Here is a 12,561-nt window from a genome sequence, read left to right on the forward strand (position 1 = left end):
GCAACTGAAATGATAAGAATGCTAGGTTTTCATTCGCCTCTATTTTCTGTTGCCACTCTGCTGATTTTAACCGTCGGTTAACTTAACCGAAGGTGGTGAAATTGGCCCTAAGTGTCTGTGGATGCGTTCCGTTTTACGCATTGAGCGCATAGATCGCCTGAAAGTCTATAGTTCACGTAACATATATTATAGATTTCCAAGCGACTATGCGCTCTATGCGTGAAACGGAACGCAACTTGTGTCTCATTCTCACTTGAGAGAGTTGAGAATCCGGCGGGAGCATTTGGAAGGAATCTGAACACTCTCTGGATGCTGGGTGGGGAATCGGAACGCACCCCTGAGAGTTGAACTTTTTCCCTAGGACGGAAAAGTAAAAAATTTTCCCATTGAAATTAATGGTAAAATTTACGGTGACAGTTGCCTGATTAATCAATCAGCTGACATGCTACTTTGCTCCGTTTAGTCAATCCTCAACCATCAACCGTAACCTCAACTGCAACTCAGCTCGCAACCCGTGGTCTTCAATAGCCTTTTAGTTAGAGATAGAGACTCTAGTTTTGAGTCATTTTGAGTTTTGAGTTTGTCCGTCACTCGTCTGTCGCCTAGCCGATCCATTGGAAAATTAATTATAATATATAGAACTACATTTGTGTGCGTATCAGTGACTTTGCTTCTCAGCTGTATCGAGTTGTGTCGTATTTATTGTTAGAATGGGACCGCCACCCGTGGTCACTGGAATATCACCCAAAGAAGGCCCACCCGGTACTCGGGTGATAATGCGCGGAGAGTTTTTAGGAAATAAAGCTCAGGACCTTATAGGTCAGTGTCATTTGCTGTAATTACTAAATTTTGTTAAAAAATAAGAAGAAAAATTTTTAAATAAATGTAATTATGTATAAAAATCAAATATAAGGGTGTGTGTGTGTGTGTGTGTGTGTGTATTGTGTGTATGCAAAATATTTTTTTATTATACATGAAAAATAATTACCAGCATGCAAAATAGATAATAAAAATTGATATTGTCAGTCTATTACAATATATTAATGTGAAAAAAATGTAAATAAAGTTCAATACTATAATCTCTTAGATATCTAGGCGAGTATATATTTAAACCATATTAATCGTATCGTTATGTCAAAGATCAACCAAAGAAGGATAACAAATTAGTTTTTTTTACTTGGAGCGAATTTTGAGATTATATTGTACTTTAAACATTAAATTGTGCATGAACATCAGTGTTTGGCTTCAATATATTCATTTAATTTTTCTAGGACTGACAATATGCGGATGTGACTGTCTGCTTTCGGCCGAATGGAAGTCGTCGAACAAAATTATAGCGAGATCAGGACCTTGCAAAGGTCGTGGTGATATAATAGTGACAACACGAAGTGGAGGGCAGGGAACTTCGACAGTGCAATTTCGTGGTTACCATGAAACTATAGGTCCTATGAAGGAGTCAGCTGTATGGGTAGAAGAAGCTCCTATGCAGAGTTTAGGCTGGGGTAGAAGGGCATTGTCGCCTACAAACTATCAACAAGAAGACCCTTTGGGGCTTAGTGTAGAAGGAAATGAGTAAATATCTAAATTACAATAATACAAGTAATTGATAATATTTTATAACAATAAATTAATAATTTTTTATTTTGAAGTAAAAAGTTTCCCGAAGATGAATTGATTGAACTTTTTGGGGATGGAAGTGGAGATCTTACGAGTGAAAAGTTTCATCCAGGATGGTTTTTATTGCAACATCATCATGCCACAACTTTGGAAGATTTGAAAGCTGGTTTGGCTTACCTTAAAAGAAAAGTCAATTCTCAAAAAGAAGGACAGTTGTCATTTTTGAAGGTGAGTAAATGACATAGATTATTGATAATTAAAAGAATTTTCAAAACTCATATAACCAATTATATATAAAATTAAATATTTAATAGGCCAATGTAGGGGCAGTAATGGAGCAACTTGATACAATAATATCATTAAAGGATCAGTTTGAAGCAGACATAAAGAACTATGGCAGTGATCCTACAGAGAAATTAGAAAAATCTATCAGGCAGTCTATGTCAGAGGCTAATAAATTATTTGACGATGTATTAACAAGAAGGGATAGAGCTGACGCCACTCGTAACGCGCTGGCTGTTATGCAACGATATAAATTTCTCTTTTGTATGCCAATAAACATTGAGAGAAATATCAAACGTGGCAACTATGATCTCGTAATTAATGACTATGCTAGAGTTAAGAATCTGTTTAAAAATACAGAGGTGGATGTCTTTAGAAAAGTATTGGAAGAAATTGACAATAGAATTAATAATTTGAAAGTGCTGTTACGTAAAAGATTAGAAGAGATGTCATTCAGCTTAGAAGAACGTAAGAAGATTATTAGAAATCTTGTCAATCTCGACGCCGAAGGTGATCCGGCATGGGATGCAATAGGTTCGTAAATTCAAAATATTATTTAAAACTGATGTTAGAAAGTTTTTTGCATTTGAAACAAACCATATATATATATATATACACATAATATATATATACATATATATATATATATACATATATATATATATACACATACATATATACATATATACATACATACATACATACATATATATATATATATATATATATATATATATATATATATATATATTATGTATATAGTATATAGTATATAATATATATATATATATATATATATATATATATATAGTATATAAATATAGTATATTAAAAAAAAAAAATTTATTTTTCAGTTTCACATGCGAATTATCTAGAAAAATGTATTGTCAATGTTGTACCCGAGCATCTAGACGCAGTTAATTGTGAGGAAGCAAACAAGACATCCAAGTCCACTTCGCTAAACATCAAGCATTTACGCTCGGAAAAAATTAACGGGAATAATCTACCACCGCAAATCTCGTGCATCGAAACAATCTGCGATATCGTGGTCGAACAATTGCCAGATCTATGGAGATTGGGACAGAGTTATTTCACGGGACAGCTACATGTAGCAGTAGATGTGGAAAAGCAAGGTCATTTTAAAGTGCGTACATTATGTCTAAATTTATTTTTAATCATCATGGAAAACATAATATGCGCAAATATCGCTTAATTTTGGGATTTTTCTATCCTCCAAATATTTTGCCATATCTAAGATGTATGTATTATTGTTCATGATACACAGAATTTAGTCTTATCCAGTATGCAGCGTGCCATGGAGACAATGAAGAATACATGCAGTCACGATGTAGATGCAAAATGGCTTTTACATATATTACGTCGCGTCAGACAAATGTACGCGTCTCTGATACATTTGGATTTGCCTAGCGAAGCGCTCGATATTTTCGGATCATTTATATTGAATTTAAGGTACATTCTCAAGTTATACAATTTAAGAGTTCAATTAAATTCTTCATTATTTATACAATCTTTATCTATCTTTTTTTTGTATATATTATATTTGTACATTATATATAGGATACAGTGTTTGATTGCTCTCTTCAAGCAAGGAGCAGATAATATAATAGCTCTGAATCGAGAGGAAACGTGGCAGATAGAATATTTAAACGAGGACGGTGGTGTTACAAAACTGGTAAAATTAAAAGTTTCTGTTTTTATTAGGAATTTATTATATATCTCAGTATTATATCGCCATTGTATGGTTTTGTGTTATGAGTAGCCATACTTGTTTGAGGAAATAGTTGTGGCGATATCGAGGCATGCGCGTGAAACGGTAATTGCTTGTGGTCCGAGAGAAGGGCCATTGTTCAATAATCCGACACATTTGCTTCTCTATCATAATACCGTCAAGATGTTATTTACATCGTTCACACGATGTTTACAACAATTGGCATTTAGCGGTTGCGAGGAAGCTATGGACAACGACGAAACATCGGTTTCGCAATTGATTGGCTCGCCTTCTGGTTATAAAAGCAAAACCAATAAACATAAAGGACCAGTAAGTAGTGTAAATGGCGCGACGTGCTTGTAATGTTTACAAAAATATTAATTTTTTCTTTTGTATATATCTGTAAATTTTCTTCGGAGCAGACATGGGAACAATGCCTTTTAATTTCGTTAAGCAATATACGATATACGTTAAATATTATTTTACCAAGAATCGAAAATACCTTGAAAGCGCAAGGTTATCCCGAGTTATCCAACGCGGTCGGATGGAATTCCGATTGGACGCAATTAGAGACATTGGATAGTGCCGTTTTGGACGCATACCTAGAACGCCGCTGCGATCCACTCGTCGGTACAATAGAGCCTAGCATGTATTTAGGCGGTTTGGAGTGGGACTTTGATACAGAGCCGACCCATCTAAAGCCGTATGCCCAAGAAATATTGGCGAATTTAATCGCAGTGCACGCAGAAGTAATAAATTGTCACACTCCAAATATAATTTAGCATATACAAATATAAAATTTTAAATATCTACCTTTTTCTCGTGCAGGTACGCAGAGTCGCGCCAGTTCTATTACAGCGAATTCTGTCCCATATAATAGAGACTATAGCGGAAGAGCTCGCGCGACTCATGTCGTGTGTTACGCAATTTCGACCGGCTGGAATTATTCAAGCTCGGACAGACATAATACTCTTGAGGAACGCCCTCCAAGCCTACAGCACGACTAGAGCAAAGTAAATACATAAAGTAAATAAATAAAGTAGATACAACAAAATGGAAAATTACTTCATTCTCGAAAATTATGCGTTGAATATTAGAACCTGAACGTTTTTTTTTTTTTTTTTCTTTTGCAAACAGAAATTTCTTCGAGGAAGCTTTGGACGCGATACCTCAACCTATAAACAAGGAAGATTGTATGCGAATAGACGCTCTTCTGTCGAAGGTTGCAACGTGCATGCGACTGCAGTTATCATGTCTTGCTAATGAAGGAACGGAGAATATTCGTTACTTGACAGCGAATCCCGAACGTGTTAGCATTGTATAATTTATGACGATTAAAGTATCGTTCAACGATGCATTGTAAGTAATAATTTATTTATTTAAAAATTGCTTTGCTACATTTAAATATGTATATTGTGTGTGTGTGTGTGGGGTGGGGAGGAGTGTATGTGTGTGTGTGTGTGTGTGTGTGTGTGTGTGTGTGTGTGTGTGTGTGTGTGTGTGACCTATCATCATACAGTGCAGGTAAAACGTACAATTTGCGACACTTGCATTTATTGCGTCCATTATAACATAAGTTTTCATTTATAATAATCTACTTCATTTTCAGTTTGTGTGTGTGCGCGCGCGCGCGTGAGTGTGTGTGTGTGTGTGGGTAGTTGAAAAATTTAATTATTCTCTTTCTCTTTCGAGAGGATATTTATACAATTTTAATATAATAATGAAAATCTATTCATATTTTATTATTGATCTATTACGCCTTTTCAATTAATTGTAACACACCAACATCTGCAGCTAATAATACAGTGTCGCCTAAATAAAGAAATTCGCATTAATTGAGATTGATATACTATAAATAATGATAATAATAGTAATAATATTCTAAGCTTGTGTACAGATTATCTTATATTATGGCATTGAAATATCTACAAACCTGTCTGAAAAACTTGCGTTGCGCTTTTAGCGCCAACAATACAAGGAAGACCGTATTCTCTTGCCACGACAGCACCATGGCTTATAAGACCGCCTAATTCTGTCGCGATTCCACCTAATAATGGAAAATACGGACTCCATCCAATGTCGGTACAATGCGTGATCAAAATATCTCCATGTTGTATATTTTTCGCCTCGGATAGATCAGTTATCACGCACGCTCTGCCTAGCACGGAACCGTCATAAATTGAAGTACCTTCAACCTTTGTACATCCTTTGTAAGATGAGGTATCAAGTGTTCTCTGCAATGGGGTGTTGTACAAATTATAATTTTAAGAATACTAATAACAGAAATATGCAAAAAAATGATTGGCGCATTATTCGATCTAGATAATTCATATAATAGAAACAATTACAACCTGTACTGGTATAGGCATGCCAATGCTGAATTCTGGATACTTAAATTTCGCTACTTGCTGATAAATCTTTTTTCTGCGTAATGCTCTGAAAGATTTCAAATAAAGTCGTGCAATAACGATGAGCATTACGATACTCCAAGAGTATAATAATAAATAACTGATCTCAAATTTAGACTCACTTTCGCACGAGTAACGAGTTGTGCTTGTTCAAGAGTTGCCCGATTTCTTGGTGTGTCAAAAAAAAAATGAGATTTTCGTCAGGTATGCAATTCTCTGCAACCATCAAGACACTGAGATGTTTGTAAGCTAATCTCAATGTATGCACAGCAGATACAAGTATGTTTTTTGTCATTTCTCTACGTGTGACAGCTTTTCGACAAAGAGGTATTACTTGTTGCAGGAACCATTTGGTAAACGATGACATGGGCGTCTTCAAAGACGCGATAGTTTCCTGTACATTAAGCGTTTTACTTACATAATTCTTTTCGAGAGACATTGCTTGTATCTGAAAACGGTGTATGAAATATATTATACATGTACACAAATCTTATTGAAATATTTCTTAATTATTTCTTGATGCAATATTTCTAATGAAATATCTCACATACTTGGATCGTACTAATGATACTATCAGATTTAAATATCCAAGGTTCCGCGAACAAGTCCATTTCGTGAACACATCTGTGACCGTGCGTGTCAAAGAAGGTACGCAGTTTTTCCGCGGCTGGAGGACAATTCGATTTCAACCAATCTATAGCTTTCGCGGATTCGACTTTACTAAATTCTTTCGCTTTGCCGTTTTTTCTGATGCACGCTGCTATTTTGCTTAGGGCTATTGGTACTTCGGTGCTGATAACATTGGTACACGAACTCAATAAAACAGCGATATCCGCAAGATGATCGGATGTAAAATTGTCGCTACCCTTTGTTAGAAATGACATTGCTATCATCTCGTAAGAGACGTTCATCATAGATGCTGCGTTATGGCACTGTGCTATCTGAAGTATGTAAATGTTTTATTAATGATAATTTATAATATCGCGTATAATTTCGTTAAACATTAACAAAGTATATTAAACGTGACTTTTTTTTTCGAAATTTAAATGAAGATATTTTTTTTTTTTTTAATTTAATGCGATAACTTACTCGGAAGAGTTCTTTGTATTTCTTATTTATGGTACTGTATAGATTATGAGGTGTATCAAATTCATTAGTGTTCAAAATACATTTGTTAAATGCGTCGGTTGCTGCTTTAATTATCGCGTCACCCATCCATGCTGTTTTAAACAAATCGTACATCAAATACATTTTCCGCCATCTGTTTGCGATACCGTATTTTTCAACTGCCAACTGGTATATTTCGGGAGTTATTACTACGCGGCCGCATATGGCTAGGTCTGACATTTTATTAAATATCGTTATTTTTTTGTCAACATCTCGCAAAGCACACTTAAAAAAAATGAAAGAAAATTATTAGACAGTTTTTATTCATCTTGTAAATGCAATGCTATAGATGTAAATACTTACGTTGAAGTAATTTATCGCGCATCTCATACTGACCATATGAAGATACGTGCAGTCAAGATTGTATTTATAGCCAACCGACAAGTTCAATATCTTTACAATAGTAGAGCTCGACAAAGGACTAACGGGATGCGGAAGCACTTCTTCGACGTTGGCGAAAGTTATAAGATCGACGTCGGAAGGAACCTCCGAGTCTAATTCGTGCATTAGCTCGAAGTCTGTCCATGCGTTAATGGTAGTGATGGGCCGTGCTTGCAAAAGAAAAATTTGTTCACCAACAACCGCCCATTCCACATCTCGGGCTGATCCAAAAAGTGATTCCAAATATAATCCTATTTTAGCTAATCGCAGAGCAGTCGCGTCAGATATTGATATCTTCCTAGTTTCTTGTTTATTCAGAGTGCATCTAGTCACAACATCATTCTTCAGTGATATCTTCTGTTCTTTACTTCCTATCATCAAAGCGCCTATAGTTAGAGTGTTGTTCAATTTCCTATGAATCGTTAAAGTATCAGGCTCAACTGTCCCTGAAACTACAGTCTGTAAGAAATATTAACACATTTTATTTATGCGAGAAGTGAATTATAAATTCAAAATAGTCAATTATACATTTTTCCAACTATATGTTTTGTTCGATTCTGTAAATGAACATTGAAATACTTTTGCAATGTGAATAGTAGTACACACACGCGCGCGCACACACACACACACATACACACACATATTATAAATATTAGAGACAAAGAGAAAGATATACATCTATATTGCATCTTTGATATCAATTGTGCATACTTCTCCCAAGCCATAATTGGCTGTGATAATGATGCTAGATGGATCACCGGTTGTAGGATGTCTAGTAAACATGACGCCAGCCGTTTCTGCGTCGATCAATCTCTGAATGCAAACACCCATAGATACTTTTATGGGTAGTCCATTCTGCCGTCTTTATATGCAATGTCACAGTCATAAAATAAGTACATTTGCTCTCCCTTCTTTTTCTCTCTCTGAGCAAGATAGAAAGATAAATTACCTATACTCGACGCTTTGGTATGAGAACAGACTTGCCCAACATTTAGCAACACATTTGATGACATCATTCGCGTTCTTCACTCCTAAATACGTCGAGTTCTGACCAGCGGCCGAAGTTTCCTCACTGTCCTCTCCAACAGCGCTCGATCTTACGGCATACAGGTTGCATACATCTTTTTCATTTACAAACATTTCTAATCTCTCCAAACCCTCCAATATCGCTTGCTTAATTTGTTCCTCGACAGGAGTAGTTTGGATAATGGACACTGCTCTGAGAAACAAAGGAGATTTAATTACAGCCGCAATATATTTCTGAAAGTAAAAATATTAAATGCATACTTTTGACAATAAGCTTTAAGATCCTCTTTCTTTTTGCCACGACTGATGTCTATTATATTATTGATCAAATCTTGCAATTGTTTATGATACTGCAATTGTCGCTCCAAAGCGAGACTCGTTACACAGAAGCCTTGCGGTACTATAAACTATAAAAGAAAAATTCACATTTTTATTATGATGAATTTTCTATTTCTCACAGATGCATTACATACATCACTGGTGTCGATAGATGTCAAGACTGCAAGAGAATATGCTTTTCCTCCAACAATTTGTTCATTTTGACATTGTTTATCAGCAAAATGTAAAATGTATCTGTCCTTTTGTGCAAATTTGTCAGATCGCGTCAAGTATTGAACTCTGGTGACTGGGATCATGATTTGCTTCGATCCAGTATATGGACAGCACATAGTCATCAGTCCAACACCTATATATTCGTATAATTTCTTATAAAATATATATTTAATATTGTTCTTTTGGAAAGTGCAAGTCCCCAAATCTTTTACAAGTTGCATCCAAATCATTACATTCTTTTGGATCATACCTCTGCTGCCATTAAGTTGTACATGCAGATTCCGAGTTGTACACGTCCAATAAGACTTGTCATTGTAATAGGTAATTGCATCGGCCATCGCGTAGTTGATAATGACATCGTAATTTTTTCCAGCCGCTAAAACAGTCACATAAATATTAATAATGTTGCATTACATCACAAAATATAAAAAAAAAATATATATAATTATATATAAATATATATGTTCTGTAAAAATTATCATCTGTGTGTAAGGCGCTAATTGATAGTATAGTTTCAACCACTGTGATATGTGTGCGTATGAGCGAAATTTAAGTTTAGTTTCAGCTAAGAACTTTTCTAGCGTTTTTTTTGTAAGAAAAACGGTTTACAACTCTTAGGGGAATAAATAAAACATATTTCATGTCATATATATAATTATATATAATTCATTATAACTCATATATAAATGTATGTATATATATATATATACAGAGTATGTTAAAAGTCTCATAACTCTTGAATATTTTAAAAAATAGGCATTTTCGAAAAACTGTTCAATATAAAAGTAAGGTTTAAATGACTTTCACGACGCTATTCAAAATCATACTAACATTGCGTTGTAATGCGTCGCTTAAAATCTTACAACTTTTATGTTGAATGTTTTTGTTCGAAAATGTTTATTTTTCAAGATATATCAGAGTTTCGCGACTTTTCTATACATCCTATATATAATTTGATAATATATACATACTGATATTACGAAATATTTTAAAATATACCTGTAAATGCAATCTTGTAGTTCATAGGAACACTATCTCCTTTTTCAAAGTCACTCAGTTTTAAATCGGTCCAATCAATTTTAGATATCGTTCCCCCCGCTTCCTCAAGATGGCCAAATTGCATGCTGCAACAAATTTGGATCATTAACGCTTTGTTTTCCGCGTTATGCTATTTTGATTAAAAAGAAAAAAATATTCATCATTATTTCTATAAAGTTTTCTCTGTGATAGAACTTCTTTTTTAAAGATATATATATATATATATATATATATATATATATATATATATATATATAATCTCTGGTAAAGATATAAAGGTATTTTAATAACAAGTGATTAAAAAAAAAATTTTAATGAAAAAAAAAAATAAAATTAAATCTTTTTTTCTAAACCTGCTATGTGTGTGTGTACATATATATGTACATACACACGTGCGCGCATATGATAGTTGATTGCATGTTATAATTTGTTCATCTTACTGTGAAAAACTGTATTTGGTATCGCTCACACTAAGATAGTACATCGCTCCATGCCTTGTTACACCAAAAAATGTAATAATTCGATGAAATTGATAAGATTCGTGTTTACCCCAACGTCGTTGGCAAAGCCCTCGTAGATAAAGTGCATCTATATTTTTGTCTTTATACGTTATTTGCCCGATAATGGATCCCCATAGATCAAAACCTGTATAATCTATTAATTTACTGCAATATCGGAAAAAAAAGAACAATCTGTGAACATATTGTAGTAATCCACATTAATGATGACTTATATTGTTATTATATTAATAAAGTTTTACATTTTATGCATCCAATTGGGACTTTTCCAAGGTTCGCGTGCTAAAGCGTCCGCATGCAAATAAGTACTCCAGTCACCTGGCCATTCTAATGACCGAGATTTTCCTATAAATCTGAAAAACGTAACGCACGCGATGGTCATTCTCATATAATTCGTATTCTTCACATATCTTTACTTTACTTTTTACTTACATGAAATTTAAACGAATATATTCCACATTATCTTCGTTGGATGTGTCTCCTCGACATTGATTCCAAAGGAGACCATTATAAGTTATTCTCCAACGTTGTCGTGGTTCTAATGATTCAATTTTTAAACCTGATGCTGACCATTTTTTATTTGTATTTTTTGTCATAGTTTTATCGGGATAATCTGTGCAAACAAATGTGTCAATCTATACTCTATTATGCATATTAGATAATAATAAAAGAATCTCACCAGGTAGCACATAAACTCGACCATCCAATAAAATTAATTGTAAGATTAATTCCACTATGTGATATCCTCTGTGATTCATTTTAATGAATAATGAATTGCCTTTCTGATCAGCGCCATAAAAAGATATGCTATCGCAACTCTGATAAAGCAAATGATCAATAATTTATTTTTAATATGTGATTAAAACTATATATTTGCGAATATTACACACTACTGACATTCTCATCCATAATAATTTTTGGATTATCTGTGCATGGTTTCCACATTCTTTTTATATTGAACATTATTTCATCGTTTTTGAGTTTACTTCTGTCTGTTTTGTTCTGCTTTGAGATGCACCAGAGAGCCCATCTTCGTTTTAGAAACTGTATATCTAAAGAAAAAAATTGATTTCTAAATATAAATTTATATACATTTTTCATTGAATCGATTATCGCATTATTAAAAAATGAACAGAATCAATTTTTATATGAAAAAATCAAGTTTTATTATTATCCCAATACACATACACAACACAAATTACGTAGACTACTTGTCTTGAATTATCTTACCTAAACCAAGATAATGCGAGAGCAGTCTTTTTATGTGTTTGTTAAACCAAAGATAAATCCATATAGGGAAAATGATCGAAATCATAATCTGTATGATGTACATAATGCTTTCCATTGTTTGCTGTGTGATGTCGCACGGCTTGTAATCTGGGCTTGCACTATTATGAGTATACACACACACACACACACACACACACACACACACACACACACACACACGCACGCACGCACGCACGCACACACGCACACATGTATGTATGTGTGTGTGTGTGTGTGTGTATATATATATATATATATCATATAAATATTAGCTAACAAGAAAAAACTTCTGGGATTATTGCATGTTAAAACACTAGCTTGTTGTTTTAGAAGAGATCCAATGCTTTCAACAAATGCGTTGAATACAGTCAAAGTATTTTTATAGATTTACACAAGTTGTATTGCTATAAATGATTCATAAAATATAAAATATTCATAGCACACTTCTTTCACGTATGTAAATTATAATCTCTCGTATCTAGAAATAGCCTGAGATAATATGCAATCTTGTCAAATAAACGGTCGAACGACGTACTGTTCAGTCTGACTACAAATTGACTCTTGTTGCTATCTC

At 34.0% G+C, this 12,561-nt stretch overlaps 2 protein-coding genes across 8 annotated transcripts; one reads left to right on the forward strand and one right to left on the reverse strand.

The window, feature by feature from the left end:
• The first annotated feature begins 356 nt into the window (after nucleotides 1-356).
• Nucleotides 357-12,438, forward strand: LOC126851308 (exocyst complex component 2). 4 transcript variants are annotated; one of them, XR_007687655.1, is made up of 12 exons: nucleotides 357-819; nucleotides 1,272-1,572; nucleotides 1,650-1,845; nucleotides 1,932-2,433; nucleotides 2,754-3,043; nucleotides 3,185-3,369; nucleotides 3,478-3,592; nucleotides 3,680-3,958; nucleotides 4,051-4,377; nucleotides 4,457-4,641; nucleotides 4,766-5,114; nucleotides 5,148-5,359. XR_007687655.1 is itself a non-coding variant. In XM_050595122.1 (12 exons), exons 1-11 carry the CDS (start codon nucleotides 711-713, stop codon nucleotides 4,950-4,952), a joined length of 2,676 nt encoding a protein of 891 aa, XP_050451079.1. In that variant the 5' UTR covers nucleotides 357-710; the 3' UTR covers nucleotides 4,953-4,987; nucleotides 12,318-12,438. The 4 variants fall into 4 exon arrangements, 3 of the variants coding, with proteins under 3 accessions (XP_050451079.1, XP_050451078.1, XP_050451077.1); XM_050595122.1 differs by lacking the exon at nucleotides 5,148-5,359 and adding an exon at nucleotides 12,318-12,438 and having other exon boundaries at nucleotides 4,766-4,987; XM_050595121.1 differs by lacking the exon at nucleotides 5,148-5,359 and adding an exon at nucleotides 5,592-5,929 and having other exon boundaries at nucleotides 4,766-4,987.
• LOC126851302 (putative phosphoenolpyruvate synthase) lies at nucleotides 4,986-12,540 on the reverse strand. 4 transcript variants are annotated; one of them, XM_050595099.1, is made up of 20 exons: nucleotides 12,523-12,540; nucleotides 11,949-12,095; nucleotides 11,616-11,770; nucleotides 11,398-11,536; nucleotides 11,151-11,331; nucleotides 10,961-11,071; nucleotides 10,641-10,865; nucleotides 10,162-10,286; nucleotides 9,413-9,538; nucleotides 9,084-9,295; nucleotides 8,872-9,017; nucleotides 8,534-8,803; nucleotides 8,296-8,446; nucleotides 7,507-8,043; nucleotides 7,126-7,428; nucleotides 6,588-6,977; nucleotides 6,159-6,484; nucleotides 5,980-6,064; nucleotides 5,562-5,862; nucleotides 4,986-5,440 (listed from the first exon to the last, which is right to left on the reverse strand). In XM_050595099.1, the coding sequence occupies exons 2-20, from the start codon at nucleotides 12,061-12,063 to the stop codon at nucleotides 5,382-5,384; spliced, it is 3,957 nt and encodes a 1,318-aa protein (XP_050451056.1). In that variant the 5' UTR covers nucleotides 12,064-12,095; nucleotides 12,523-12,540; the 3' UTR covers nucleotides 4,986-5,381. The 4 variants fall into 4 exon arrangements, with proteins under 4 accessions (XP_050451056.1, XP_050451055.1, XP_050451054.1 ...); XM_050595098.1 differs by having other exon boundaries at nucleotides 12,432-12,540; XM_050595097.1 differs by lacking the exon at nucleotides 12,523-12,540 and adding an exon at nucleotides 12,265-12,388.
• Nucleotides 12,541-12,561: the final 21 nt, after the last annotated feature.

This window comes from Cataglyphis hispanica, chromosome 8 (genome assembly GCF_021464435.1).
Source record: "Cataglyphis hispanica isolate Lineage 1 chromosome 8, ULB_Chis1_1.0, whole genome shotgun sequence".
Classification (NCBI taxonomy): domain Eukaryota; kingdom Metazoa; phylum Arthropoda; class Insecta; order Hymenoptera; family Formicidae; genus Cataglyphis; species Cataglyphis hispanica.